This window comes from Microtus pennsylvanicus, chromosome 12 (assembly GCF_037038515.1).
Source record: "Microtus pennsylvanicus isolate mMicPen1 chromosome 12, mMicPen1.hap1, whole genome shotgun sequence".
NCBI lineage: Eukaryota > Metazoa > Chordata > Mammalia > Rodentia > Cricetidae > Microtus > Microtus pennsylvanicus.
The window spans coordinates 66,915,013-66,942,881 of record NC_134590.1 but is presented as its reverse complement, the minus strand read 5'-3'; the positions used below and the strand labels follow the sequence as shown (position 1 = coordinate 66,942,881).

General features: G+C 41.2%; 1 protein-coding gene across 1 annotated transcript in view; it reads right to left on the bottom strand.

The window, feature by feature from the left end:
- LOC142832391 (uncharacterized) overlaps window positions 1-27,869 on the bottom strand; it is a 128,888-nt gene that overhangs the window by 66,711 nt on the left and 34,308 nt on the right. Inside the window, exons 9-15 of the mRNA XM_075942807.1 lie at window positions 14,443-14,565; window positions 14,242-14,345; window positions 12,068-12,125; window positions 8,792-8,880; window positions 7,423-7,487; window positions 4,562-4,598; window positions 3,274-3,503 (exon numbers count right to left, since the gene is read on the bottom strand). Coding sequence (XP_075798922.1) covers window positions 3,274-3,503; window positions 4,562-4,598; window positions 7,423-7,487; window positions 8,792-8,880; window positions 12,068-12,125; window positions 14,242-14,345; window positions 14,443-14,565 — 706 coding nt within the window. The remainder of the gene's footprint in view (window positions 1-3,273; window positions 3,504-4,561; window positions 4,599-7,422; window positions 7,488-8,791; window positions 8,881-12,067; window positions 12,126-14,241; window positions 14,346-14,442; window positions 14,566-27,869) is intronic.

Sequence of the window (27,869 nt, the reverse complement as noted above, 5' to 3'; positions counted from 1 at the left end):
GAGCCCATTAATATTAAGTGATATTAATGACCAGTGGTTGTTTACTCCGGTTATTCTTATTGCTTTTGGTAGTAGAGATTGTGTGTCTCCCTTCTTTGAGATGTGCTGGTGAAGGGTCACTAGATGCCTGAGTTATTGTAGGCAGTGTTGGCAGTGTTGGATTCCTTGGGTTGCGATTTTTCTTCTATTACTTTCTGTAGGGCTGGATTTGTGGCTACGTATTGTTTAAATTTGTTCTTATCCTGGAATGTCTTGTTTTCTCCATTGATAATGAACGATAGCTTGGCTGGGTATAGTAGTTTGGGTTTGCATCCATGGTCTCTTAGCTTCTGCAGTACATCTATCCAGGACCTTCTGGCTTTCATAGTTTCCATAGAGAAGTCAGGTGTAAGTTTGATAGGTTTACCTTTATAAGTTACTTGCCCTTTTTCCTTTGCAGCTCTTAATATTCTTTTTTTAAGTTTTTTTTATTGATAAAAGGAGAATAAAGAAAAGAAAACAAAAACAAATTTCCACCTCCTCCCAGCCTCCCATTTCCCTCCCCCTTCCCCCCACTCCTCTCCCCCTCCCTCTCCAGTCCAAAGAGCAGTCAGGGTTCCCTGCCCTGTGGTAAGTCCTAGGTCCTCCCCCCTCCGTCCATATCTAGGAAGGTGAACATCCAAACTGGCTAGGCTCCCACCAAGCCAGCACATTGTGTAGGATCAAAACCACGTGCCATTGTCCTTGGCGTCTCATCAGCCCTCATTGTTCGCCATGTTCAGAGAGTCCAGTTTTATCCCATGCTTTTTTGGTAACAGTCCAGCTGGCCTTGGTGAGCTCCCAGTAGATCAGCTCCACTGTCTCAGTGGGTGGGTGCACCCCTCGTGGTCCCGACTTCTTTGCTCATGTTCTCCCTCCTTCTGCTCCTCATTGGGACCTTGGGAGCTCAGTCCAGTGCTCCAGTGTGGGTCTCTGTCTCTATATCCATCCATCGCCAGATGAAAGTTCTAGGATGATATGCAAGATATTCGTCAGTATTGCTCTAGGATAGGGTCATTTCAGGTTCCCTATCCTCAGCTGCCCAAGGAACTAACTGGGGACCTCAGCTTGGGCACCTGGGAGCCCCTCTAGGGTCAAGTCTCCTGCCCACCCTAACGTGGGTCCCTTAACTAAGAATTGTGGTTCCGTGCTCCCCTATCCAACCTTCCTTTATCCCGATCCTCCTGTTTCCCCAAGTCCCCCCTCCTTCCCTTCTACCTTTTCTCTCCCCATCTCCCCTTACCCCCATCCCACCCCACCCCCAAGATCCCACTTTTCTCCCTGGCAATTTTGTCTACTTCCCTTATCCAAGAGGATAACTATATGTTTGTCCTTGGGTTCACCTTCTTACTTAGCTTCTTTAGGTTCACCTATTGTAGACTCCGTGACCCCTATTTATGGCTAGAAACCAATTATGAGTGAGTACATCCCATGTTCATCTTTTTGGGTCTGGGATCTGGGATACCTCACTCAGGATAGTGTTTCCTATTTCCATCCATTTACATGCAAAATTCGAGAAGTCATTGTTTTTTACCGCAGCGTAGTACTCTAGTGTGTATATATTCCATACTTTCTTCATCCATTCTTCCTTTGAAGGGCATCTAGGTTGTTTCCAGGTTCTGGCTATTACAAATAATACTGCTATGAACATAGTTGAACAAATGCTTTTGACATGTGATAGAGCATCTCTTGGGTAAATTCCCAAGAGTGGTATTGCTGGGTCCAGGGGTAGGTTGATCCCGAATTTCCTGAGAAACCGAAACACTGACTTCCACAGTGGTTGCACAAGATTGCATTCCCACCAGCAATGGATGAGGGTACCCCTTCCTCCACAGTCTCTCCAGCAAAGGCTATCCTTGGTGTTTTTGACTTTAGCCATTCTGACAGGTGTAAGATGATATCTCAAAGTTGTTTTGATTTGCATTTCCCTGATTGCTAAGGAAATTGAGCACGACCTTAAGCGTCTTTTGGCCATTTGAACTTCTTCTGTTGAGAATTCTCTGTTCAGTTCAGTGCCCCATTTTTTAATTGGGTTAATTAGCATTTTAAAGTCTAGTTTCTTGAGTTCTCTATATATTTTGGAGATCAGACCTTTGTCTGTTGCGGGGTTGGTGAAGATCTTCTCCGTAATATTCTTTTTTTAACCTGTATATTTTGTGTTTTGATTATTATATGGCGAGAAGATGTTTTTCTTTGATCCAGTCTGTTTGATGTTCTGTATGCTTCTTGAATATTTAAATGAATATCTTTCTTTAAGTTGGGAAAGTTTTCTTCCATAATTTTGTTGAAAATATTTTCTGGGCCTTTGAGCTGTGACTCTTCTCCTTCTTGTATTCCTATTATTCTTAGGTTTGGTTTTTTTATTGTGTCCCATATTTACTGAATGTTTTGTGTTGAGAATTTGTTGGCTTTGCTGTTTTCTTTGATCTGTTCGTTTATTTTCCCTATGGTGTCCTCAGCATCTGAGATTCTTTCTTCTATCTCTTGTATTCTATTGATTATGCTTGTTTCTGTAGACTCTGCTCGTTGACCTAGATTTTCCATATCCAGCTGGTTCTCAGTTTGTATTTTCTTCCTTGCCTTCATTTCAGTTTTAAATTCTTGAACTGTTTCCATTACCTGTTTGATCGTTTTTTTCTTGGTTTCCCAGGGTATCATGTAGGTATTTACTCATTTCTTCAAACTTTTTGTTATACTTCTCATCCATTTCTATAAGGGCATTTTTTACATGTTGTTTAAGGGACTCTATTGCCTTCATAAAGTCATTTTTTTTCACTTCTTCTGTGTTAGGTTGTTCAAATACTTCTGTTGTAAGATCATTGGGTTCTGGTGTTTTCATGTTGTTTTTCAGATTATTGGGTGAATTCTTGCCTTGGCACCTGCCCATCTCCTCCTATTGATCCAATCTAATGGGTCTTTTAAAAACCGGATGAGGTTTCCCTGCTGGCCAAGGGCTCCACTTACAAAATGCCCTCGCTCTGTTTCCTGGTTCCTGCTGCAGGCCAAGAACCCTCTCACCCCTCCCAAGGGTCTTCAGGACAGGACCAGGCTCCCATTTGCCAGTGATCTGGCCAACCAAAGGCCTACCTCTTTGATTTATTTGTAGTAGGGCGATCTGCTCTCCTTATTGCACGCTTGTCCCCGCCGCTTGCGTCCCATTTGCCAGTGATCTGGCCAACCAAAGGCCTACCTCTTTAATTTAATTGTAGTAGGGCGATCTGCTCTCCTTATTGCACGCCTGTCCCTGCCGCTTGCGTCTGCCTCCGCGCAGGTCCCCCAAAGCCTCTTCCTGAATGCGGTGTCTCTCTGCTTTGTCTGTCTGTACGCCGCTCCGCTCCGCCTCTGTGCGTCTGGACGCCGCGCACAGCTCTGCCTCTGTCCCAAATTCTTGATTCATCATGAATATGATGATATAGACCCCAAATATTCTAAACTCGTCAGCATTACTAAAAGCAATCTGATCCTCCCTGCTTGGCGTCTCTGTCCTTAGGAATGGCCGTGAATCTGCCTTTTAATTACACTCTCATCTTCAGTGGCCTTCAATATTCTCCCACACACTTCATCTTTAAAGCCCTGACCTCCAGAGTGATAAATAAAGGCTACTGTCCTTAGCCCTAAGGACACGAGGTCAGATTGCATTGCCGCCACTTACTGTTACACCACATGGACTTCCCATAGGGTCAACATAAGCAAAGGAAAACACAGCTGTAGGGAATGAAGACAAAGTAAAGCAGGAAAACAAGAGCAACAAGTGCGTTCACCGTTGATGAGAACAGAGTAGAGAAAATTTAAGGAAGTGGGCAGCAGTAGTAGCTCCGGAGAGATACAAATAGGGAGTCAGGAAAATAAAAACTGAGGGTGGTGGTGGCACATGCACACCTTTAATCCCAGCGCGTGGGAGGCAGAGGCAGACAGATCTCTGAGTATGAGGCTAGCCCAGTCTACAAAGTGAGTTCCAGGACAGCCAGGGCTACACAGAGAAATGCTGTTTAAAAAAAAAGAGTAATTCAAATAGCTTCTGGACATATTTAAACACTGATAGCTGAACATTCTCTACATGTAGAAATGATTTACTTCCAGAAAAATAATTTCTCTCCAGAAGCTGCATGATTTTTTTATGTATAAAATTAATGGTACTATGGCCACAGGTTTGAGATCTGCCCTCAATCCTTCAGAGGTGAAAACAGGCATAGGTTATGACTGCAGCTGTAAAATTAATACGACTGTGATTAGAGTACCACTAAGCTTGTTGGGAACACTCTGTGCATGAGTTGATGTTATATGAAGCAGTTTCCTGGTCTATTGACTATGAGGAAGAGTAGGAAACACCCAGAAGGTGCACAGGCCAATCACATGGGTCAGCTTCCTGGTAGTTACAGAAGCCACCTACTGGGGAAAATGGGTTATGACAGACAGCGTGCATACTCTGCAAAGGAGCTGTGATGGCTGAAATAGTGTCAGGCAGGTCACATGGCAGGAGCCGGGGAGCACTAACAAGCACCAGTCTCTTTTCCTGAGCTCAAATAAATCTTTAAAACCCTACCTTAGGATTGAGTAGGATTCAGTACTTTCAGCTGATTCTGAAGGTAAAGGAAAAATACATTGTTAGCCAGCAATATAAAATAATAGAAGAGGTGAGTATAATGTATTAAAAGTGTATATCGGATGACTGTTTGGAAGTATGATAAATTTGGAGCCATATATCAGGAGAATTCTAGTGACAGGCAATCCACCAGTCTGTGGACTTCAAAGCAAAAGAGGAAGAACCTTGTCAGTGCACAGTGACCATGACTGTAAGTGCACAGCACCAGACCGACAGACCTGAGCAGAAGAATCGGGTGTGAGAGGCTGACAGTGTCAAGCAAGTAATGTGACTGCCCTGGACTAATGGCACTAGGATCAGTGCTAAGGTGTGTGCTTTTTATTTTAAAATACTTTTTTATTTTTATTTTACCTGTGTGGATGTTTTGCCCACATGAAAATCTGTGCACCTCCTGTATGTCTAGGGCTTGCAGAGGCCCGAAGAGGGCAGTGGATTCCCTGGAACTTGAATTTCAGATGTTTTTAAACCATCCTATGGGTGATGGGACTTGAACCTGGGTCCTCTGGAAGAGCAGCCAGAATCACAACCGAGTCACCTTTCCTCTTTGTGAACTTGTTTTGGTATCACACAACACAGCTACTGCAGGGCTTCTGGGGAAACTTCTCAGCTTCCAATAAAAAGCCCTGCCATAAGCAACACTTGTAAATGGTCGTGGTCCTGTAGCTTTGCAAAATGTAATGGGCAGAGGAGGAGCAAGGATCCTTTTCAGTCTCCAGACTCCAGCAGAAGGAAAGATGGAGAGGCATCAAGACGCTGCTCTTGTTTGGGAACACTAACAACTCTCTCAGTTCTAGCTGTGCCCTCTACTGTGTGTGCGGTGGAAATGGCTCAGTTGTCTGCCATGAACTATCTCATGGGAAGAACATTCCTTGACGAGCAACCCACTTCTTATCATACTTACAGCCAGAGATAGGCTTAAGATGCACCATTGAGGGAAGAAAGTTGCTATCTGACATAAAAAATATAGAAATAGAATCATCTCATTCAGGCTTCAGAATGGGTCAACACAGGGCTCTCTGTATATAAAGGAAACTTTCTTTACACCATCATGAAAAATACATAGTGGAACTCTCTCAGCTTTTCCCCAGGACGTATAATATATTACACTTGTGGAAAAGTAAGGTAATATATACTGCAGAGTGCAGCGTGTGTGTCTCTCTGTGTGTGGTGTGTATGTGGTGTGTATGTGGTGTGTGTGGTGTGTATGTGTGGTGCGTGTGTGTGTGTGGTGTGTGTGGTGTGTGTGTGTGGTGTGTATGTGGTGTGTGTGGTGTGTATGTGGGGTGTGTGGTGTGTATGTGGGGTGTGTGTGTGTGTGTGTGTGTGGTATGTGTGGTGTGTGTGTGTGTGTGTGTGAAGTATGACTTCCTTGGCGTGTTGTTAGCTGTGATGGTCTGAATGAGAATGGCCCCCATTGAGAATGGACGAAGTTTGAACACTTGGTCCCCAGATGGTGGTACTGTTTGGAAAGGATGAAGGAGTGTGTCCTTGTTAGAGGAGAGGAGGTGTGTCAGTAGGGATTGACTTTGAGGTTTCAAAGGCCCATGGCATTCCTAGTTAGTTCTCTCTGTCCAATGTTTGTGAATCAAGATGAAAGCTCTCAGCTGTTGGTCCAGTACCACGCCTCCCTGGCTGCTCCCATGTCCTCTGTCATGATGGTCATAGACTCGAAACTTCTGAAACTGTAAGTCCCAAATAAACTCTTTCTTCTATAAATTGCCGTGGTTTGCCGTGGTCACTTAACATCAGTAAGAATGTAACTAAGACAGGTGTTAAGTTCAAGCCCCATCACTAGGAAATAAAACAAAGATGTTAAAATGTAATGATTTCCTAAAGGAACTTCACTAGGTTATAAACTTACAGACTGTGCTCATGTTCATCCCTTGCATTTTTCACGTGTAACAGAGTGTCTCTTATTCAGATTTGTCCTAGTGCGTGTCAGCTGTCAACCTGACACAACCTGGAGTCTTCTAAAGGAGTCTCAATTGAGGAATTGCCTACCTGCAGCCATGTCTGTGAGAGATTGTCTTGTTTGATGACTGATGTGGGAGGGCCCAGCCTACCGTGGGTGGCACCATCCCTAGGCAGGTGGGCCTGAGTTGTGTAAGAAACCTAGCTGAGCATGAGCCAGGGAGTAAGCCAGTAAGCAGTGTTCTGCTTGAGTTCCAGAAAAGCAAAATAGAACAGACCCTAGCCTTATTTCCAAAGGAAAGATAGACATAAAAGTCACTATGATAGCCATTCTATAAAGTCTGACTTCCTAAGAATATATCCTCCAACTTTTGCAAATGTGTGACTGGATGTAATTGAGCAGGATGGCCACGCTTCTCCTGGATATCACAGCATAAAGACATTCCTCTCAGCCATTCTCATTCTATTGCAGATCTCCAAAGAAATCAAGTTCTTGGCACATATGAAAAGCATTCCATCAAAGTTTACATCTATAAATAACAATAAAAGAAACGATAAAGGCAGGCGCACTCCAATGGGACAGCACTTATCCAAAACTGGGGAACCCTAGCTTCAATCCAGGACCACAAAAGGAAAACAATGTTTTCAAGTTACACTGTTTTAGAAACCAAAATATATTTAATGATTAACTCATTAAACAGTTGTGATTCTAGACAAATAAGCAATTTAAAAATACAAAAATCAGAGAAACCCTGTCTAGAAAAACAAAAAAAGTACAAAAATCATTTTACAGGTTCACTTTGTAAATGCCACTATCATGATTTTATTTACTTCTTATTTTTTTTATTCCAAAAAAGATTATCTAGAATAACTTCTATTCCAGGTCTTACCTAGAATGCTTTCTTGACAACTTTTAAGTCTCTTTTCTTCATATTCTAAAACATCTTGTCTTTTACTATAAATAAGAGAAATGATAAGCAATAATTACTATTTTAGTAGCGATCTGAAAATATGTAGCACAGACTTTAATTTCTTTAAAGAATGTTTATTAAATAAGGAGAAGTTGTCACCTATATTTCAAATGTATAAACTCTTAAAGTTTTGTGGCATTTGCAATTAAACAAATGGATAAAGACAAGACTAAGACCAAGTGATGCAGCCACTAACCAATGTCTCAAGGTCACACACCTACCAAGTGTAAAACCTAGGAATTAAAGGGACTCTTGTGTGAATCTAAAATCTACTGTGTTCTTGTTATCATCCACCTACTACCTATGTTCACTGATGAATGGTTAATGCAAATAAAGACAGTTTACCGCAACTTTCTGTGCTCACTACACGTAAAGTCCAAGACACTATTTAAAAAAAAAATGTAAAAAGACCTAAATTGATTCTAGTAGTCACAATCAAATGTCACTCAGAAATACCATCAGGTGAACATCCCTCAGAGGATGTCTGAAGCATGGTCATCCAAACAAGGAAGCATTTCAAGTCCTGTTGTGTTTAACAATGTACTTTCAGAAGACATGCACATTAGAAGCAACAATGAAAAAGAATAAGATGTTTATGCTCAATATTGAATAGAATATGCACAAGTCTGTATTTTACAAAATTAGGAAGACTAATGTGGAATCCTTTAGCATCATGTAACATAAGACCATGCTGTGAATAACGAGCACCATGCATCATTAACAAGGAGTATCAATTATTTTCAATACTTCTTCTTTGTGCCTGTGCTGAATAGTTTGTTTATAAATTAATTATGCTTTGAATGGTAGTTTGAATGTAGTTGGCCCCCATAAGCTCATAGAAAGTGGTACTATTAGGAGGTGTGGCTTTGTTGGAGGAAGGGTGTCACTATGGAGGTGGGCTTAGAGGTCTCAGATATGCTCAAGTTACATCCAGTGTCTCAGTTCACTTCCTGTTGCCTATGGATCAAAGATATAAAACTCTCAGTTCCTTCTCCAGCACCATGTCTTCCTGCATGCTGCCGTGTCTCACCATGATGGACTGAATCACTGGACTGTAAGCAAGCCACTCCAATGAAATGTTGTCCTTTATAAGAAGTGCAGTGGTCATGCTGTCTCTTTACAGAAATAGAAACCCTAACACTAAGACGCTTTGTTTTGATAACTATGTCTCATAAACTAAAAATGAAATTTGTTTCTCTCTATTTAGTTTTTCAGATCTCAGCACTGACTGCAACCACCCCAGAGCACAGTAAGGCTGTTACTCAGAGAAAAGAAGAATTGGGGGTACCTCTCTAGCTCGACAGCTTCAGTTACTGAAAATTCTTTTATCTGTGGTTTGTTTTCCTCCAGAGGAGCTATAAGTGATACTAGTTCATCCTGTGCAAAACCAAAAACAGTTACTCAATAACTCATAAAATGACACATATTCAACATAATTAAAAATTTCCTAACATGATAGTGTAAGGCAGATAGAAAATAAACGATATCTCTTCCCTCCATTGGGCCTTCACCTGTGCAGTTCTTTCCCTGCGAAATGCTGCTCTCCAACTGGGGCCATCACACCTTCTAGACTCAGTTCATGAAGGAATGTGAAAAAGTCTGTATTTCAAACAGAGGGAAGATGTCACAGATCGCCAGGTGAAAGGAAGGAAAACGAAGAGCAGAGAGAAGTAGAGGGAGAGGAAGCAGAGGCCACATCCAAAGGGCACAAACCACAGTCCTTACCAGCTCAAGCCTAGTGGAGGATGTAGGTGAAGCAGTGACTCTTCTAGAGACAGGTCAGGTAGTAATGAAGAGAAATCTCATGTGTTGTTGCTACATGAAACACGGAAAGGCAAGGCAACAAATCATAGCTCTTTAGACAGAAATCAAAGATGCTCAGATGTGTAGAATACCAGAAGAGTGTAACATTTTCTGGTAAAAACAATCGAAGAGCTGAAGAAGAATGCAAAGGGGCAGATGCGTTCTATTAGGGACCCTCAGGTATGAGTCACCAGCTCACAGAAGCAGTCAGCAAGATGGCTGAGAAAGTCAGACAGGTAGATGACAGGGTCACCAACATGGACATACAACTCAGCAGGAAACTGAGATTATTTCCCCGCCAGAAAACACTGAAGCTTGATAAATACTTTCAGCAAATTATCAGGATACAAAATCAACATATCAAACTCAGTAGCTTTCCACATGCCAATAACAGACTAACCTGATGTGGGATTCCCCTCTGTATGTTTTATTACCATTGGTTAATAAAGAAGCTTTTTTGGCTAATAGCTTTGCAGAGTAAAGTCAGACAGGAAATCTGAATAGAGATATAGAAAGAGAATAGATGGAGTCAAGGAGATACCATGTAGCTGCCGGAGGAGAAAGATGCTAGAACCTTACCAGTAGGCCACAGCCTCATGGTGATATACAGAATAATAAGAAAGAAATTGAATAAGACACAAGAAAATAAAAAGATCTCCTGTGCTCTAGGGTAGGTAGAATTAACATAGTAAAAATGGTAATCTTACCAAAAGCAATCTACAGATTCAATGCAATGCCGATCAAAATCCCAGAAAAATTCTTCACAGACCTCAAAACAACGAATTCATGAAAAAACAAAACAAGGATAGTCAAAACAATTCTGTAAAAAAAAAGAATTTCTAGAAGCATCACAATCCCTACCTTCAAACTCTGCTACAGAGCTACAGTAGTGAAAACAGCCTGGTATTGGCATAAAAAGAGACATGTAGACCAATGGAACCGAATCGAAGACCTGGATATCAATCCACACTCTTATGAACATCTGATCTTTGACAAAGAAGCAAAAAATATAAAATGGGGAAAAACATATTCAACAAATGGTGCTGGCATAACATTCTATCAACACATAGAAAAATTCAAATAGATCCATATCTATCGCCATGCATAAAACTCAAGTCCAAATGGATCAAAGACCTCAACATACAACCAACAACATTAAACTTCATAGAAGAGAAAGTGGGAAGTATACTTGAATGCATTGGCAAAAGAGACCACTTCCTAAATAAATCCCAGTAGCAGAGACACTGAGAAAGAATTAATAAATGGGATTTCCTGAAAAAGAGAAGCTTCTGTAAAGCAAAGAACACAGCCAACAAGACAAAATGGCAGTTACAGAATAGTAAAAGATCTTCACCAACCACATTGGACAAAGGGTTGATCTCGACAATACACAAAGAAGTCAAGAAATTGGTCATCAAAAGAACAAATAATCCAATAAAAAAAATAGGGTAGAGACCTAAATAGAGAGCTCTCAACAGATGAATATAAAATGGCTGAAAAACACTCAAGGAAATTCCCAACTTCCTTAACCATCAGAGAAATAATAACTATAACAACCCTGAGATTCCATCTTACATCTGTAAGAATGGCCAAGATCAAAAAAACTGAAGAAGCATTTGATGGAGAGGTTGTGGGGTAAAGGGAACACTTTTGTATTGCTGGTGGGAGTGAAAACTGGTACAGCCTCTTTGGATATCAGTATGGGATTTCTCAGAAAACTAGGAAACAATCTACCTCAAGACCCAGCAATATAACTTTTGGGTATATACCTAGGGATGCTCAATCATACCACAAGGACACGTGCTCAAGTATGCTCATAGCAGCATTATTTGTCATAACCAGAACCTGGAAACAATCTAAATGCACCTTGACTGAGAATGGATAAGGAAAATGTGGGACATTTATACAGTAGAGTACCTAAAGCAGAAAAAAAAATGATGACATTTTGAAATTTGTGGGCAAATGGATGGATCTAGAAAACTTCATATTGAGTGAGGTAACCCAGACACAAAAAGAAAAATATAATATATACATAAAGCAAAAAAATCAGCCAACAATTCACAATCCTAGAGAACCTAGACAACAAAGAGGACCCTAAGAAAGACATATATGGATCCAATCTACATGGGAAGTAGAAAAAGACAAGATCTCCTGAGTAAATTGGGAGCATGGGGACTGTAGAAGGGGAGTGGGGAGGAAAGGAAGGGAACAGAGAAAAAAATATAGTTCAATAAAAACAACAACAAAAAATTCACTACAAGACAGGTGTAACACTTTCAACACCAGCATTGGGAAAGCAGAGGCAGGAGGATTTCTGTGAGCTTGAGGCCAGCCTAGTCTTTATAGTGAGCTCTCAGACGTCAAGGACTACATAGAGCGGTGGTTCTAATCTTCCTAATGCGACTCTTTAATGCAGTTCCTCATGTGCTGACCCCAACCATAAAATCATATTTGTTGCTACTGTATAAGTGCAATTTTGCTACCAATTTTGACTTGTAAGGTAGGTATCTGATATGCAGGCTATTTGATATGCGACCCTGTGAAGGTGTTGTTCAACCATAAAGGGGTTCTGGCCCACAGGTTGGGAACACCCTTTCTCAAAAAAAAAAAAAATTCAACTACAAAAAATTTGCATAGGAAGGTTTTCTCTGACGAGCTTGCCACATAAAAATGGTAATAGAGAAGGTACTGCATAACTTAGTATAAATACTGAAAAAGCTGAAGTTAGGACAAAAATTAATCTAATAAAGCAGCATTTTACCTTAGCATCCTCCTTTTCTATAGGATCAGAATCATTAGCATCAGGTTCCTCGAAAACCCTTCAGAGTGAAAACATACAATAAGATATGAGTTTGAGTCTTTGAAAAGTCCTGGAGCATGATCAACTAGGTATACTAAATGTATTTTTACTTGTATACTTTAAAGTTAATCTTTATTTTAAAAAAGGTAAAGACTTTAGTTTTCTCCTCTGCCTCCACTTCTCTCTTCAAAGAATGACAGACAACCAAAGAGTTCCCAGTGGATAAGAATGATTAGACACTGGGTAGGGAAATTTTCTCTCTCCAAAGCTAGATAAAAAACCAGTTACTGGTTCACATGCTTTTTACTACATGAAGTGAGAGATACTAACATAGTAGGAAACAAGGTGGAGAGAGACATGGTCTCATCTTCATTGTCTATCACTGATTAAACAGTAAACTACACAATTAGAGATGGCAACTTTGAACCTTAAGCATAGAAACAACGTATTTAAAAGACCCTATTGCTTATCTTCAACCATAAACAACATAGGACATTCCTAAGACTAAAGTGTTGGAAAACAGTGCTGTCTACTACACGTCATCTTCACACAAAGTAGGGTCATCAAAGAGGAGGGACCTCAATTGAGAAGATACCTCTGTGAGATCGGGCTGTACACGAGCCTGTAGGGTATTTCCTTAATTGGTGATTGATGGAGACCCAGTCCATCCTTGGTAGTGCCATCACCCCTGGGCTGGTGTTCCTGGGTTCTATAAGAAAGCAGGCTGAGCAAGCCATGAGGAGCAAGCCAGTAAGCAGCATCCTTCCATGGCCTGTGCACCAGCTCCTGCCTCCAGGCTGCTGCCCCATTTGAGTTCCTGCTCTGACTTCCTTCGTGATGAACAGTGATGTGGAAGTGTAAACTAATAAAGCTCTGCAGTAGACGAGGACTGAGCATCTCGAGAGCAGGAAGAGACCTTGAGCACATGGCTTGAGCTTAGAAAAACTCAAGATGGCATTGTTTTAAATATATAAATCTCTTTACAGGAACTCCCCTTTTCTCACTTGATAGGGAAGACAGTACATTTAATTTACATTTTCCACACCAAGCAGAGTTTTAAACATGTCAAGATTGTCATCAGACTACACCCCAAATAGCAGGGCTCTCCTGTATGGTTATTTCTCTCCCACTCTGATTTCAAAATATTATTCAGGTCCAAAATAAACATGTAAAACCATTTGCAGAAAATGATACTTTTAATTAGAACAATTATAATATTAGTCATAGTGACTCTAATTAATAATGAAGATGAGAGTGAGGTAGACACTGAACAAAATGCAAACTTATATCAAATAATAATAGTCATATTCCCTTTCACATTACAGCACATTCAGAGGCTGGGGATCAACCCCGGTATCATGTGACTTTAAACCTGACTCTCCCCATCACCCACGTGATTGACCTTCACTAAGGAAAATATATTCACAGAAAGCGATTTTATCCATACTTTCCAAGCCAAATAAAATGGAAACCTTCACAATTCACTACAGAGGAAGAGGTGAAAAATACTGACTGCAGTGTGGCAGTCACGACTAATGGTCATTCAGAGATAAAGTAACAGGAATAGTCTTCAAAGACAGCAACTCACAGCAGGCTTGTGCAACGAAACAGTATACTCAGCAGGGCGGTGGTGGCGCATGCCTGTAATCCTAGCACTTGGGAAGCAGGGGCAGGTGGATCTCTGGGAGTTTGATTCCAGTCTGGTCTACAAGAGCTAGTTCCAGTAGACCTAGGACGTTACACAGAGAAAGCCTGTCTCGATAAATCAAAACAAAATGTATAATCAGCACCAATTTGTATTTAATGACTCAATATAAATATAAATGTAAATTAAATTTGTATTTAATTAACAGGAAAATGTGCAGGAGAAACTGGGAGGCAAAATAAAACACAAAACTTAGGCCAACGTCGAATCGAACGCAATAATGCAAACTCTTTACAAAAAAATCAAATTAATCTGAATAATCTGAAAATTTACCACCACCCTGATTTAGCTTTGTTTTGAAAATTCGCACTGTATTCTCATCACTGTGTGCTAAATTTCTTCTATAAATCTAATGTGTCCAGTGCACATGGCTCTCCCCTCTTCTGATCACCACTAATCTTGTTTTACTTAGAGAAATTAACACCTTTACCTGGCTGGCTGCTTGTGTGTCTGTACGTTTGCCTCATTTCCTGACAAGACTACCAAGGGCTGCTTGTTTTTGTCCAGAGGAACCGAGCGGGATTCCATGTCTTCCTGTATTAAAATAATAATAATAATTTTAAATTATTTTAAAAACACAACATTATGTACTTTTCAGCTAAGCTTAAAACCTTGTTAAAACACACTTTACCCTCCATTCGATTGGGTTGTAGACTGTTGGTTGCCTGGAGAACTTCATGGGTTCAGGCCAATCTTTTGGATACCCAATCCAGAGGCTGGATTCAGTGAGCAGGGGTGATGGGACCACTGGAGTCTGTACAGAGAAGAAGTGTGGCGGTGAGCATGAGAGAATCCAGCTCTGACACCCACTTGCCGTCCCCGCCACTGCTTGAAGGAGGGACACTGCACAACTGGCTGCAGTATCCTGACATCACCAACGGTGAACACAGGGACTGAGCCTTCCACACCACTTAGAACCCCGCTCTCAGACAGTATCGTGCAGACAGACAGATGACCCAGACGGCAAAGATTGGCAGGTCTGCATCATCAGGGGCACCTGTAATGATACTGTGTTTGTATTTTAATATATAAAGCTTGCCTGAAGACCAGAATGCAAAACAGCCACACTGGTCAGCCATACAGGCCAGGAGGTGGTGGCACACACCTTTAATCCCAGCAACCACACTAGGGAGCCGTGAGGCTGGGTGGTGCTGGTGGTGCACAACTTACTTTAATCCCAGCTCTCGAGAGGAATATAAAGTGGGATGAGACAGGAACATGCTCTCTTTCAGTCTGGATATTTCATAGATCTCTCTAGTGGCTTGGCAGCTTTGCTTTTCTGATCCTCAGGCTGAACCCTAATATCTGTCTCTGGGTTTTTATTATTCATGCTACATTTGGTATACAAAGTTTGGGGTACAAATTCACAAGAAAGCCGTTTTCTGAAGCTTTTTTGCCACTGGCACAGGCTGCAGCTCCATGTAGTCTCTTGCCACACCAGGACAGGCTTTCTTCTCTTTTCTCCCCAAGTCTTTGAGCAAGTTTGGGATTTTCCCATTGTAGCCTCTCTTAAACAGTCTCCAGCTGTCCCCGAAACTCCAGGAGCACCTGGGCTCCAAACACAACAGGACTCACCGGCCCTAGGCTTGTTCAGGCAGTCCCTCCATCACATGTGCGTTTTCCTGACAGTCAGATCTCTCTCTCTCTCTCTCTCTCTCTCTCTCTCTCTCTCTCTCTCTCTCTCTCTCTCTCTCTCTCTCTCTCTCCCTCTCTCTCTCTCTCTCTCTCTCCCTCCCTCCCTCCCTCCCTCCCTCCCTCCCTCCCTCCCTCTTTCTCCACTGTGGATTGTGGGCTCTCCCTGAACCCTCTTCTTGGGCTGCTGCCAAGGTAGGGAGCTCCCTTGATAGCCAATCAGGCTTTTACTGTTCTACGCAGCAGCAATAAGTCTCACATTCTCATCAACATCCTCAGTAGATTTGATAAGACAATTAGTGGTGTGGTGTGGGAGGTCCTTCTACCTATGTATTGCTTTTATTAGTTAATGAATAAAGAAAACTGCCTTGGCCTATAGCAAGGCAGAATTCAGCTAGGTGGGGAAAAACTAAACTGAATGCTGGGAGAAAGAAGGCAGAGTCAGGGTGAAGTCATGTAGCCCCACCGGAGGCCGATGCCAGAACTTTACCCGGTAAACCACAACCTCGTGGCTTTACACAGATTAATGGGCTAATGGGTTAATTTAATATACAAGTTAGCCAGAAATATGTTTAAGCTATTGACCAAACAGTAATGTAAAAAATATGGTTTCTGTGATATTAATTCAGGGCTGAGCAGCCGGGAATGAATGATCGGCCTCCTACAACAAATTGGGATTTTTTTTAAAAGTATTTATTTGCTTATTATGTATACAGTGTTCTGCCCACATGTATCCCTAAAGGCCAGAAGTGGGCACCAGACCTCATTACAGATGGTTGTGAGCCATATGTGAGTGCTGGGTAATTGAACTGAGGACCTCTGGAAGAGCAGCCAGTGTTCTTAACACTCTGAGCCATCTCTCCAGCCCAAATTGAAAATTCTTAAAGGAAGGAATTATTTGAAAGAGAGAGCTTTTCTCCAACATTAAAAATGGGAAAAACAATTACAATGGGAGGATTTGGGTGTCTGTATGATAATATGCTAGACAGTTTGAAAATGGAACAATTGAATGAGAGGGTAACTAATTACAGAAGATTTATGTAATATCAATTGTAAACATTATCAGCTTATCATTTTTTGTCTTATCACTAAAAAAATTGGTTAAACTGAGTGCTAAGATACCGACTTTAAAAAAAAACTAATAAAACAAATCACAGATATATTCAAATCCAGATAAAGGAATTTAATGGAGAACAAATGTCAGTGTTTCATTATAAGAATAGAGAGGAACAGCCTAAGGTTTCAGTCAACCAACTTTAATATATCCAGTAACCTTACAGAAATTGCCAAACAGCAGAGGCTCTGTTACATTTAACTGGACTACTGAGCCAATGATAGATTTCAGGAGATTCAATTAGTCTCATATGGCATGCATTCACCTTTTGTGAAGCAAATGTTAAACTTGTGGTTAGCTTGCAACAGAATTCTTCCTAAAGTCAGGACAGAATTGGTTAATGGTGTTTTAGAGCCTAGTGTACAACTACAGTGGAGTACTTGGTTCAGTGAAGAGGCTAAGATTCTTGAACAATGGAGTAAAGCTAGAGGTAGGGAAATCTCCCAAGATCAAATTCTTGGAGAAGGAGATTATTCTACTACAGAAAGGCAATCTGCATGTGAACTCCCTGAATTTATGTCATGCAGCAGCTTTGAGTGCTTGGGACGTACTTGGAGAAATGGGAAAGGAAATGGAGTCATTTCTAAAGTTATACAGGTCCCAAAGGAGCCTTTATGGATTTCTTACGAAGATTGACTTCAGCAGTAAATACAATATCAAATTCAGAAGCTAGATAAATAACAATTGAATCTCTGGCTTTTGGAAATGCCAGTTCTCAATGTAAAAAGATAATCAGGCTGTTAAAGGCAAGGTCAGGGCCTCTGGAGGAATGGATTTGAGATAAAATTAATATTGAATCTCAGGACTATGATGATGCATGGATAGGAGAGGTCTGAGGAAAAATTGAAATGCCAAATATTATAATTGTGACAAATGAAGTCATCTTAAAAGGGATTGTAGACAGGGCATTCTTAGAAACATTTTTTTTCCTAAAAATAATCCATTCATAATGCCCTTCCCTTCTGGATTATGTGGAAGGTGTAGCAAAGGCATTCATTAGACTAATGAATGTAGGTCACTCTGTGCCAATAGTTTGTAAGTCAGCAATTGAAAATATGTAAGCAATTACCTGAATCTATAGTTTACCATTTTACTATCTGATTCAAATGTAGATACTTTAGAATGTTTAAAGAAGTAAAGAAATTTTTGCCTTTGGAAATTACAAATTGCTCCTGAAAAAAATCTTAAGAGGATTGTCTATTAATTATTTAGGCTATAAAATAGGTATACAAAAAAATAGACCTCCCCAAAGATGCAAATTAGGAGAGATTGATTGCAGATTTTTAATGACTTCCAAAGATTGCTAGTAGACATTTCCCATCTACAGCACACTACTGGGATGACCTGATTAATATAAACAAAAAGTTAGATGGTGGCGAGGACTTAAATAATCCCAGGACATATCAGCTGAAACTGAGAGAGATTGAGCTTGATTGAAGAGAAATTACAGAAGGCACATATGGATCGTGTGAATCCAGATCTTTTTTTTTTCTTCTTCCCTGAGACATGTTTAGCTGTTGCCTGTCCTGGAACTTTAGCTCTTGTAGATCAGACTGGCCTCAGACTCACAGAGATCCACCTGCCTCTGCCTCCCAAGTGCTGGCATTAATGGCATGCACCACTACCACCCAGTCAGATACTAATCTTAACTGCATTCTGGTCATATTACTCTCCAAACATTTCCCTACAGGAATTTTAATGCAGAGGGAAGATAGCCTAGAATGAGAAAAAAAAAAGCTTAAAATTTATGTGGAAAAGGTCTCTGAGTTAATTCTAAAATGAAAATTGATATGTCTTCAACTAGTAGGAATAGTTATAGTACCTTTTAACAATAATGAAATTAACAAATTATGGAAAGAAAGTGAATCCTGGAAAAGAAGCTTGAAATAATTTTTTGGAGAGATTAACAACTGTCCCAAAAGAAAAAAAAATCAACTTATAAAGAAAACTAACTAGATCCCTCCTCACATTGTACGGGACACACCAATAAATGGAGCTCCTGCATTCTGTACTGATGTAAATAAATCAGGAAAGGCAGATTACAAATCAGAAAATTTAAGTAAAGTGCATCAGAGTCCTTATGATTCTGCCCGAAAGTCAGAATTATGTGCTATTTTCATTATACTAAGGGATTTAAAGAATCTCTCAACATAGTTACTCTTTCCCAATATGCAGAGAGAGTTGTTTTGCATATTGAAACTGATAAATTTATACCAGATGATACAAAATTGATTTCATTATTTATTCAGTTATAAGACATAATCAGGAATATGAATAATCCCATATACACAACATACATTTGATCCCATATAAGTCTGCTAGGTCCTCTAGCACACGGTAATTCAGAAATTGATCAATTGTTGATTGGAAATATGCTGAAGGCCTCAGAATTTCATAAAAAAATCATGTCAATAGCAAAAATTTATTTTAAAAAAGACCTTTTATTCACATGGCACAAACCAAGGAAATTATAAGGAAATGTCCTACTTGTTCTTTATATAACCAAACATCACTGCCTGCAGAAAGTACCCCAAAGGGTACTCAAAGGAATGAAATCTGACAGATGGATGTTTTCCACTTTGTAGGATTTGTAAAACTAAAATATGTACCCCATTGATACCTATTCAAGGTTTTCAATGAACAACTCTTTTGAGTTTGGAAGAGACTAATTCAGTATCACACATTTGCTAGAAGTTATGGCCATCATGGGTATACCTGTCCAAATAAAGACAGGCAATGTTCCAATATATGTATCTAAGAAAATAAAACAATTTTTTGCTTATTATAATACAAAGCATATTACGGGTATACCGTAAAATCCTATAGACCAGGCAGTTAAAGAAAGATCAATTCAAGCTCTAAAAGATATGCTAAATAAACAGAAAGGCTGATATATAACCCCCAAAACAGATTGAATAATACCTTATTAACTTTGAATTTTCTAAATGTTAATGATAAAGGAACAACAGCTATGAAGAGACATTGGATAGAAAAAACTACAGAATTAAATCAGCCAGTGAACTTTAAAGATGTACTGACCTCAGAATGGAAACCACGACATATGTTACATTGGGGAAGGGGTTTTGCTTTTGTTTCTACAAGAGAAAAAAGCTATGAATACTATCTGTAGGCAGAAGCCACTTGTTCATTCAAAGCTGCCCAGATCACAAAATAATCACACAGAAATTCCAAAATAATCACACAGAAACAATATTATTGCAACACTTTTTGGCCAACAGCTTAAGCATATTTCTAGATAACTCTAATATCCTAAACTAACACACCTCCATTAATCTGTGCATCACTACAAGGTCGTGGCCTACCAGCAAAGTTTCAGCAGGCTCCAGCAGAGATGTCTGTCCACAGCAGTGGCTACATGGCTTCTCTCTGACTCTGCCTTCTTTCTCCCAGCATTCAGTTTAGTTTTCCTGCCTAGCTCTTTTCTGCTCTATCACAGGCCAAAACGGCTTCTTTACTCATCAACCAATAAAAGCAACACATATATAGAAGGATTTCCCACACCAACCATCAAAATTGATAAAGATTCTACTTGAACAAGAGATAACTTTAATTAGAAGAGATGATAGTTCATCAAACAGCATGATTATTTAATATAAACTAATCTATAAAACTAACTAATGCTTTGCATTTGATCAGATATAACTTGTCAAAAGAGAATCTCTCCAAAATTAGGATTGGAGAAGGGTTTTGTTTCTGTCTTTTCAGAAGAATAAAGGCATCCTGTTAAGGAATCTGAAGACCATTGGACAAATGAGACATCTGAAGAAAAAGGACAAATCATCCAGAAAAAAAAAAATTGTCTCAAGAAAGAGAGTAAATTGGCCTGTTGATATATTGTATTTCCAACAGGATAGAATCTCATAAATCTTCCCAAATGTTTGTTTCTGCTATCCTCTACAGATTTATAATGCAAATGGTCCTTTTGTAGTCCCAGCCAATTAAAGATTAAAGCTGGCTTTGGAGTTGGAGTGTGGCTCTCTCCTTCTCTAAACCCAAGCATGATTATTAAAGTAAAATCCAAAAATCTCAGTCTCATGTCCCCTGATATGGGACAGAAGAAAAACAAAAATTTAAAGACTGTTTTATTGCTACTAATCTCATAGTTCTTTGGTGTTATATTGACTCTTTAACAGCTTTTCTTAAAAAATAAGATTTATAAGATTAATGTATAATATGTATATATTAATGGTCATATAAAGTACTAACTAATTTTATAAAAAGTTTTTATCTACCTTCCTGTACATGATATCAGTTTTGAGTCTCTATCAGTTTTCTGCAGTGAACCATGAGCACACCTAACAATGACTTTTGAAGACTCCATAAGGAGGATGGGACCCTCACAATGATGATTCCTCCAGGACTATGATAGCACCACTAAGTTGAAAAGAACCACCTAAAGATTGACTTTGGACTACAAACTGCTCAGAACAATTTTGAGGCGGCTAGATGAGATGATCCAGCCCAATAGACTACTCTAGCCAGGACTTGAGACAAGCTCTGCGCTTTCTCATTATTTAGAGACTGGACAAAGGATATTTAATCATACCACAAGGACATGTGCTCAACTGTGTTCATAGCAGCATTATTTGTCATACCCAGAGCCTGGAAACAATCTAAATGCCCCCTCGACCGAAGAATGGATAAAGAAGGTGTGGTACAGCCGGGCGATGGTGGTGCACGCCTTTAATCCCAGCACTCAGGAGACAGAGGCAGGCGGATCTCTGTGAGTTCAAGACCAGCCTGGTCTACCGAGCTAGCTCCAGGACAGGCTCCAAAGCCACAGAGAAACCCTGTCTCAAAAAACCAAAAAAAAAAAAAAGAAGGTGTGGTACATTTACACAATGGAGTACTACACAGCAGAAAAAAATAATGACATTTTGAAATTTGCGGGCAAATGGATGGTTCTTAGAAAACATCATATTGAGTGATGTAACCTAGACCCAGAAACACAAATATAGTATGTACTCACTCATAAGTGGGTTTTTAGACATAAAGCAAAGAAAAACCAGCCTACAATTCACAATTCCAGAGAACCTAGACAACAAAAAGACCCCAAAAGATACATACATGGATCTAATCTACATGGGAAGTAGAAAAATACAAGATCTCCTAAGTAAATTGGGAGCATGGGGACCATGGGAGAGGGTAGAAGGAGATGTGGAGAAAGGTCAGGGAGTGAAGAAAAATATACAGTTCAATAAAAGCATAAAAATTTGAATTTTCCATTATAGAGATATGCCAGATTCTGATTTAAAAAAAAGAAACATAAACCTTTTAATCTGCAAAGAAGATAGGACATAATGACAACTCCACCTGAATTATGGTAATTCTAGCCACTGAGTGAGACTGCTCTGTGCCTCACCTGCTGCCAGGACTCTGCACTAACTAAACACTTTGGGGTTGATTGCCCTACTTTGATTGGATGTAGGCCAGAGGTAAAAAGGCAGGAAGTATGTCAGAATGTATGCTTACCCACTACTCCTTTGAGATGGTGAGGCTAATATATCTAAAACTTGTATGCCTTTTTGCAAACCAAAACCATCATGTAAGCTTCAGAGAACCTAGGAGTCATAGACTTGAATCCATCTCTCACGTGTCACAAGGACTCCAGGTAAGTACAGCCCAATTTTGCCCACCTGTCTGCTTCTGAGGGTGGGATCTTTCTCTCTCTCTCTATTTGTCTTGGGACTCCACCCCTCCCCCAAATACTAGGGCTATGAGCCCGAAAGTTCCAAAAGTAAGATTTTCCTTTCGATTCCTAAATTTTAACTTCCGCCCCTAGTCTATATCTGTCTTATCAGATTTCCTCTTGTCTGACAGACACTATCCAAGTATAGCAGGCTTTCTTGGACCACCAGTCCCCAAGTCATGACATGGAGATTTATTATTAATTAGGAATGCTCAGCCTTATCTTAGACTTGTTTCTAGATAGTTTAACCTAAATTATCCCATCCCTATTCATCTCTCTCCTGCCCCAAGGCTTGTGAGCTCATCCGCACACTACCCACTCTGCTTTCCTGCTTCCTCCGTGTCTGCATGGCTGGCCCCCAGTTGGCTGGTTTCTCTTTCTCTCCACCAGTCCCACCTATCCCTCCTTTACCTAGACATTGGCCAATCAGCTTTTGATTAGACCAGTCAGGTATCTTAGGCAGGCAAGGTGAAACAGCATTATCTTTATATAGTTAAACAAACCTTTTATTCCACCACATCCAATCATCAGCTGCTGACTACAACCTGCTCCAAATGACTGTGAGCCCTGGACTTGCTGAAAGCTGATGTGGACCGGTCTAGCCAATGTGATTGCCCCTGTCATTTCAGTTGGATCAGCGAACCAGACTCTTCCGATGAATGCCCCATTGCCTGAATTCCCCCCTTGCCATTCCAGATCTCCTGCACCCTGACAACAATGTCCTAGCTTCAGCAGGAAGTAGTTAAAGAAGAGAGAGTATGTCATCCTTTATCCCCCAACAGGCTGGAACATTAGATCATAGGGGACAAAATAACCTACATCCTATTGCCACACCAGAAAAGGTGCCTGTTGAAAACAAATAGACCCAGCTCTATCAACAGGGAGATTCATTAGCCGAAACAGTTCTACAATACGATAGGGCACTCAGCCTGCTCTGTGTAAAACAGGGAGGTCATTGTATGGCTTTAAGAGACAATTGTTGTTTCTATACAAACCACTCAGGAACCATTAGAAATAATCTGGTCATACCTAAAAAATTATTACAGCTGTGTGGTGGTAGTTTACACCTCTAATCCCAGCTTTCAGGAGACAGAGGCAGGCAGATCTCTGTGAGTTTGAGGTCAGCCTGGTCTACAGTGTGAGCTCCAGGAGAGCCAAAGCTGTTACACAGAGAAACTTGTTTCAAAAAAAAAAATCATTGCCAAAAAGGGGACCCTGACATGAAGTAAGTAACTGGTCCCCATTTTCATTTCCAGGATCCTTCTAGATAGTAACTCTGATGTGACTATCACAGGGTCTTTGGTACTTGTGCTAATTACTGTTGGCTCTTGCATTAGTGATGTCTTAACTAAGTGATAATTCCTGACTGGGTACCATTTGATGGCTATTAGAACCCAATATAAACAGGTAGCCATAACAGAGTCCAAGATTTGACTCAGGATACAACTCAAGGGGGGAGTGTGAGAGCCCAAAGTTACATTTTAAGTTTTAATTACTATTCCTAAGAGAGCCCTGGAACAAAAATGCCTCTGATCTGCCCTTGCCCAAGGACAGATAGTTTCTGAAATGCCAGAGGCTGTTGTTTATGGGAGATAACAAACCCACATGTTTTCACTCCCCTAAACAAGTTTGTTTGACCCTACACCATATATGTTTAATCATATGTGGGCAGGAGGTTTACGGATAGGAAAAAAGTCAGGATATGTGCTTGCCCCTGATTATTACATACACTTAGACATATAAAAATTTGGACTGTAGAGATTCCTCAGATGTTAAGAGCACTGGCTACTCCCCCGGAAGACCTCAATTCCATTCCCAGCTCATACATCGTGGCTCACAACTTCACATAATTCCAGTTCCAGGAGATCCAGCATCCTCCTCTGGCCTCTCAGGGACCAGGGCATTCATGCGGTGCTCAGACAGACACACATGCAGACAAAGCAATCATATACATAAAAAGTGATAAATAAATCTAATTTTTCTCAAAAACAACAACTATTTATGAACGTGTCTAAAATTTCACAGCTTTGAGTGTTTGAGGGTGTCCAAGAGACCAAACATAGGGCTCTGAGAGGGAGTATATGTAGTGGTGCTGAGATAAAGCCTAATGGCACCGAGAATGTTTTATGAAACTAGAAAATGTCTAGAACCTCAACAAATAAATATCAAAATATGAGAGGCATTTATAACTACAAATAGACCATAATTTCTCCAGCTGCTGGGATCAATACCTTCTGGCTTTGTATTTGAAAGTATACCCATCCATCCACACATACATGTATGTGTGTGCTCAAACAGATACACACACATACTCATGCAGATACAGACACACAAATACACACACAGAGAGATACTGACAGACACACACATACACAGAAACACACACACAGATACAAACACATACACATGGACACACACATACACAGAAACACACACACAGAGATACAAACACATACCAGATACTGACACATGGACACACACATTCACACAGAAACACACACACTCACACAGATACAAACACACACACACACTCAACACAGATGCACACACACACTCATGCACATAAATAACTGGTAGTTTCAACAACGATGCAGATGAGGCAGGGGAGGCTGTTCGGTGAGTGCAGTGCTTGCCTCACAGCCATTAGACCCTGATTTTGATTGGCCAGGACCTATGCAAACAAGATGGTGCAGTGTGCCTTTGTATTGTACGCCAGTGCTGGGGAGAAAAACAGGACGGTCCCAGAGCTTGCCAGGCAGATGGGAAAATTCTTGGTTCGGAGCTGGAAAACTCCCAATATCACCCTCAGCTTTCACAGGGAGCACACACATGCATCTAATCGCTCCCCTAGGGACTAGCCTCGAAAACCCTGAACTTGGTTGGGAGATGGAGCAGTTGGAAAGTGTTTACTGGAGCAGCATGAGGACCTGAGTTCAGACCTTAGCACCCACCTGAAAGCCATGAGGACATGGCAGAAGGCACTGCCGCCCAGTACTGGTGGAGTGGAGACATGAGGATCCTGGGGCAGGCTGGCTGACACAGTGACAGACAGAGACTCCAAAGACAATGGAGAGCAATAGAAGACAGTCAACACTGGCCTCCTGTCTCTGTACACACACATACACACACACACACACACACACACACACACACACACACACACACACACACCAAAACCAACAATAACCACTCTAAAGGACCAGAACCCAGCTGTCAGCTGTTTATAAGAAATACAAAGCCCAACCGAAGACACCCCAAAACTGATCAACGAGTGGGCTCAAGCTATCAAGTGCGCGGACTCCTTGCAGCACCAGTGTAGCTGGTCTTACAGCAGGGAAGAGGGATGCAAGCCCCAGCTCACTAAGAGGAGTAGAGGGGGCAGGCAGCGACTCTTCAGGAAGTCAGGAAGATGGAAGAGGCATACACGTTAATGTGCCGAATGTTAGGGCCCTTGTTGTCGTAAAAACAAAACACTAAAGGCACGGAAGAACAGGTAGGTAGCAATCCAGTAATAGTGAGAAACTTCAACACCTGACTTTTGTCTTTAGACAGAGCGTCTAAACTAAAAATAAGAAATTCCAGACTTAAATCATACACAAATTGATGTATATCCCACCCAACCTCAGTAGGGAATGTATTCTTTTCTTGGTGACTAACGAACCAAAACGAACCACATTGGAGACCACAAAGGAAGCCATTTTCAAATAAAAATACAAATGGCCAATAAATGTTTTAAAATGTGTTCAGCCTCTTTAGTCACTAGGGAAGTCCAATTTAAAACTCTTCTGAGATTCCATGGGACACTAATCAGAATAGCAAGCATCAAGGAAACAAAGGACCAGAAATGCTGGCGGGGATGTGGGTGAGGAAGAGCTCCGGTGACGCCAGGGGAGAGTGAAGGGGCGTGGCCTAGGGAGAGGGAAGGGGCGCGGCGGCCTGGGGGGGGGGGGGAGAGGGAAGGGGCGCTGCGGCCTAGGGGGAGAGGGAAGGGGCGCGGCCTAGGGGGAGAGGGAAGGGGCGCAGCCACACTAAAAGGCAGCAGAGAGGATCCTCAAAATCCCACAGTAGAACCATACATGATCAAGGAATCTCTTCTTTTTATCAGTTTTTTTTTCATTTATTTTACATACCAACCACATTTTCCCTCTCTCCTCTCTTCCCGTTCCCTCCCCCACCTCCCATCTAACCCATCCCTCATCCATTCCTCCTCCATTCAGAAAGGAGCAGGCCTCCCCTGGGAGTCAACAAAGCCCACATATCACCTTTAGGCAGGACCAAGCTCCTCCCGCTGCATCAAGGCAGGGCAAGACATCCCAGCGTGGGGAGTAGGTTCCAAAAAGCCAGGTAGAGCACCAGGTCCTGATCCCACTGCCAGGGGCCCCATAAACAGACAAGCTACACAACTGTCACCCACATGCAGAGGGGCTTGTTTGGTCCTATGCAGGCTCCCTAGCTGGCCATGAGCTCCCACTAGCTCAGGTCAGCTGTCTCTGCGGGTCATGATCTTGACCAGCCTTGTTTGTACAATCTCTCCTCCCTCTCTTCAGCTGGACTCCCAGAGCTCCCCACGTTGAAATAACTATTGGTCCACTCCTAACGCCACAGGTTCCATCCTGCAGTCTCATGCTCTCAACAGTCAGGAGTTTGAGACGGGCAGGGAAGGCCGGCTTTGTTGCCAGGGGAGCTGGAGTTGAGGGTTCCGCCAGCTTCAGGGGTTCAGCATAGTTTACCGAATGCCTTGGTTCTTAGGTGGGAAAACGGACACACAGTTAGGAACGGGCCAGGAAATGGCAAGGCTCAGTGTCTTCATGGTCTTCCTGATGTGTGACATTTGAGGTTCAGTGTCTTCATGATCTTCCTGATGTGTGACATTTGAGGTTCAGTGTCTTCATGATCTTCCTGATGTGTGACATTTGAGGTTCAGTGTCTTCATGATCTTCCTGATGTGTGACATTTGAGGTTCAGTGTCTTCTTGGTCTTCCTGATGTGTGACATTTGAGGCACCCAGATGACTTAGAGGGTACAAGGAAATACTTCCATTTGGAAGAGGAAATGAAGTTACTTGAAAAGTACATGGGTTTAAGAACACTGATTTGTGCCAGGTATTGGTGGCACATGTCTTTAATCTCAGCACTTGGGAGGCAGAGGCAGGTGGATCTCTCTGAGTTCAAGGCCAGCCTGGTCTACAGAGTGAGTTCCAGGACAGCCAGGGCTACACAGAGAAACCCTGTCCCAAAAAACAAACAAACAAAACACTTATTCACAAAATATACTCAACTGAAAAAAATTAAATAACACAAATCTACATGAAACTAAATGTTAAAAATAAAAATAAGATGGAAAAAGATGGTGCTGTCAGGCACACAGGCACCATCGAGGGCAGACGGTGTAGTTTACGGTAGCACGTGCAGGCATCCCTCATGTCTGTGCCCTGGTGCACATAACTAAAAGATCTCAATAGAAAACAAAATGGAAAATATTACAGAACCACAACTTTTTAAAAAGAAAATGTGACAAGAAGGCTCCTTTTGAAAATAATTCCTAAATGTTTCCATTCCGGGTCGAGGCTGGTGCTGCTCCTGTAGGCCATTGCACGTGCGCA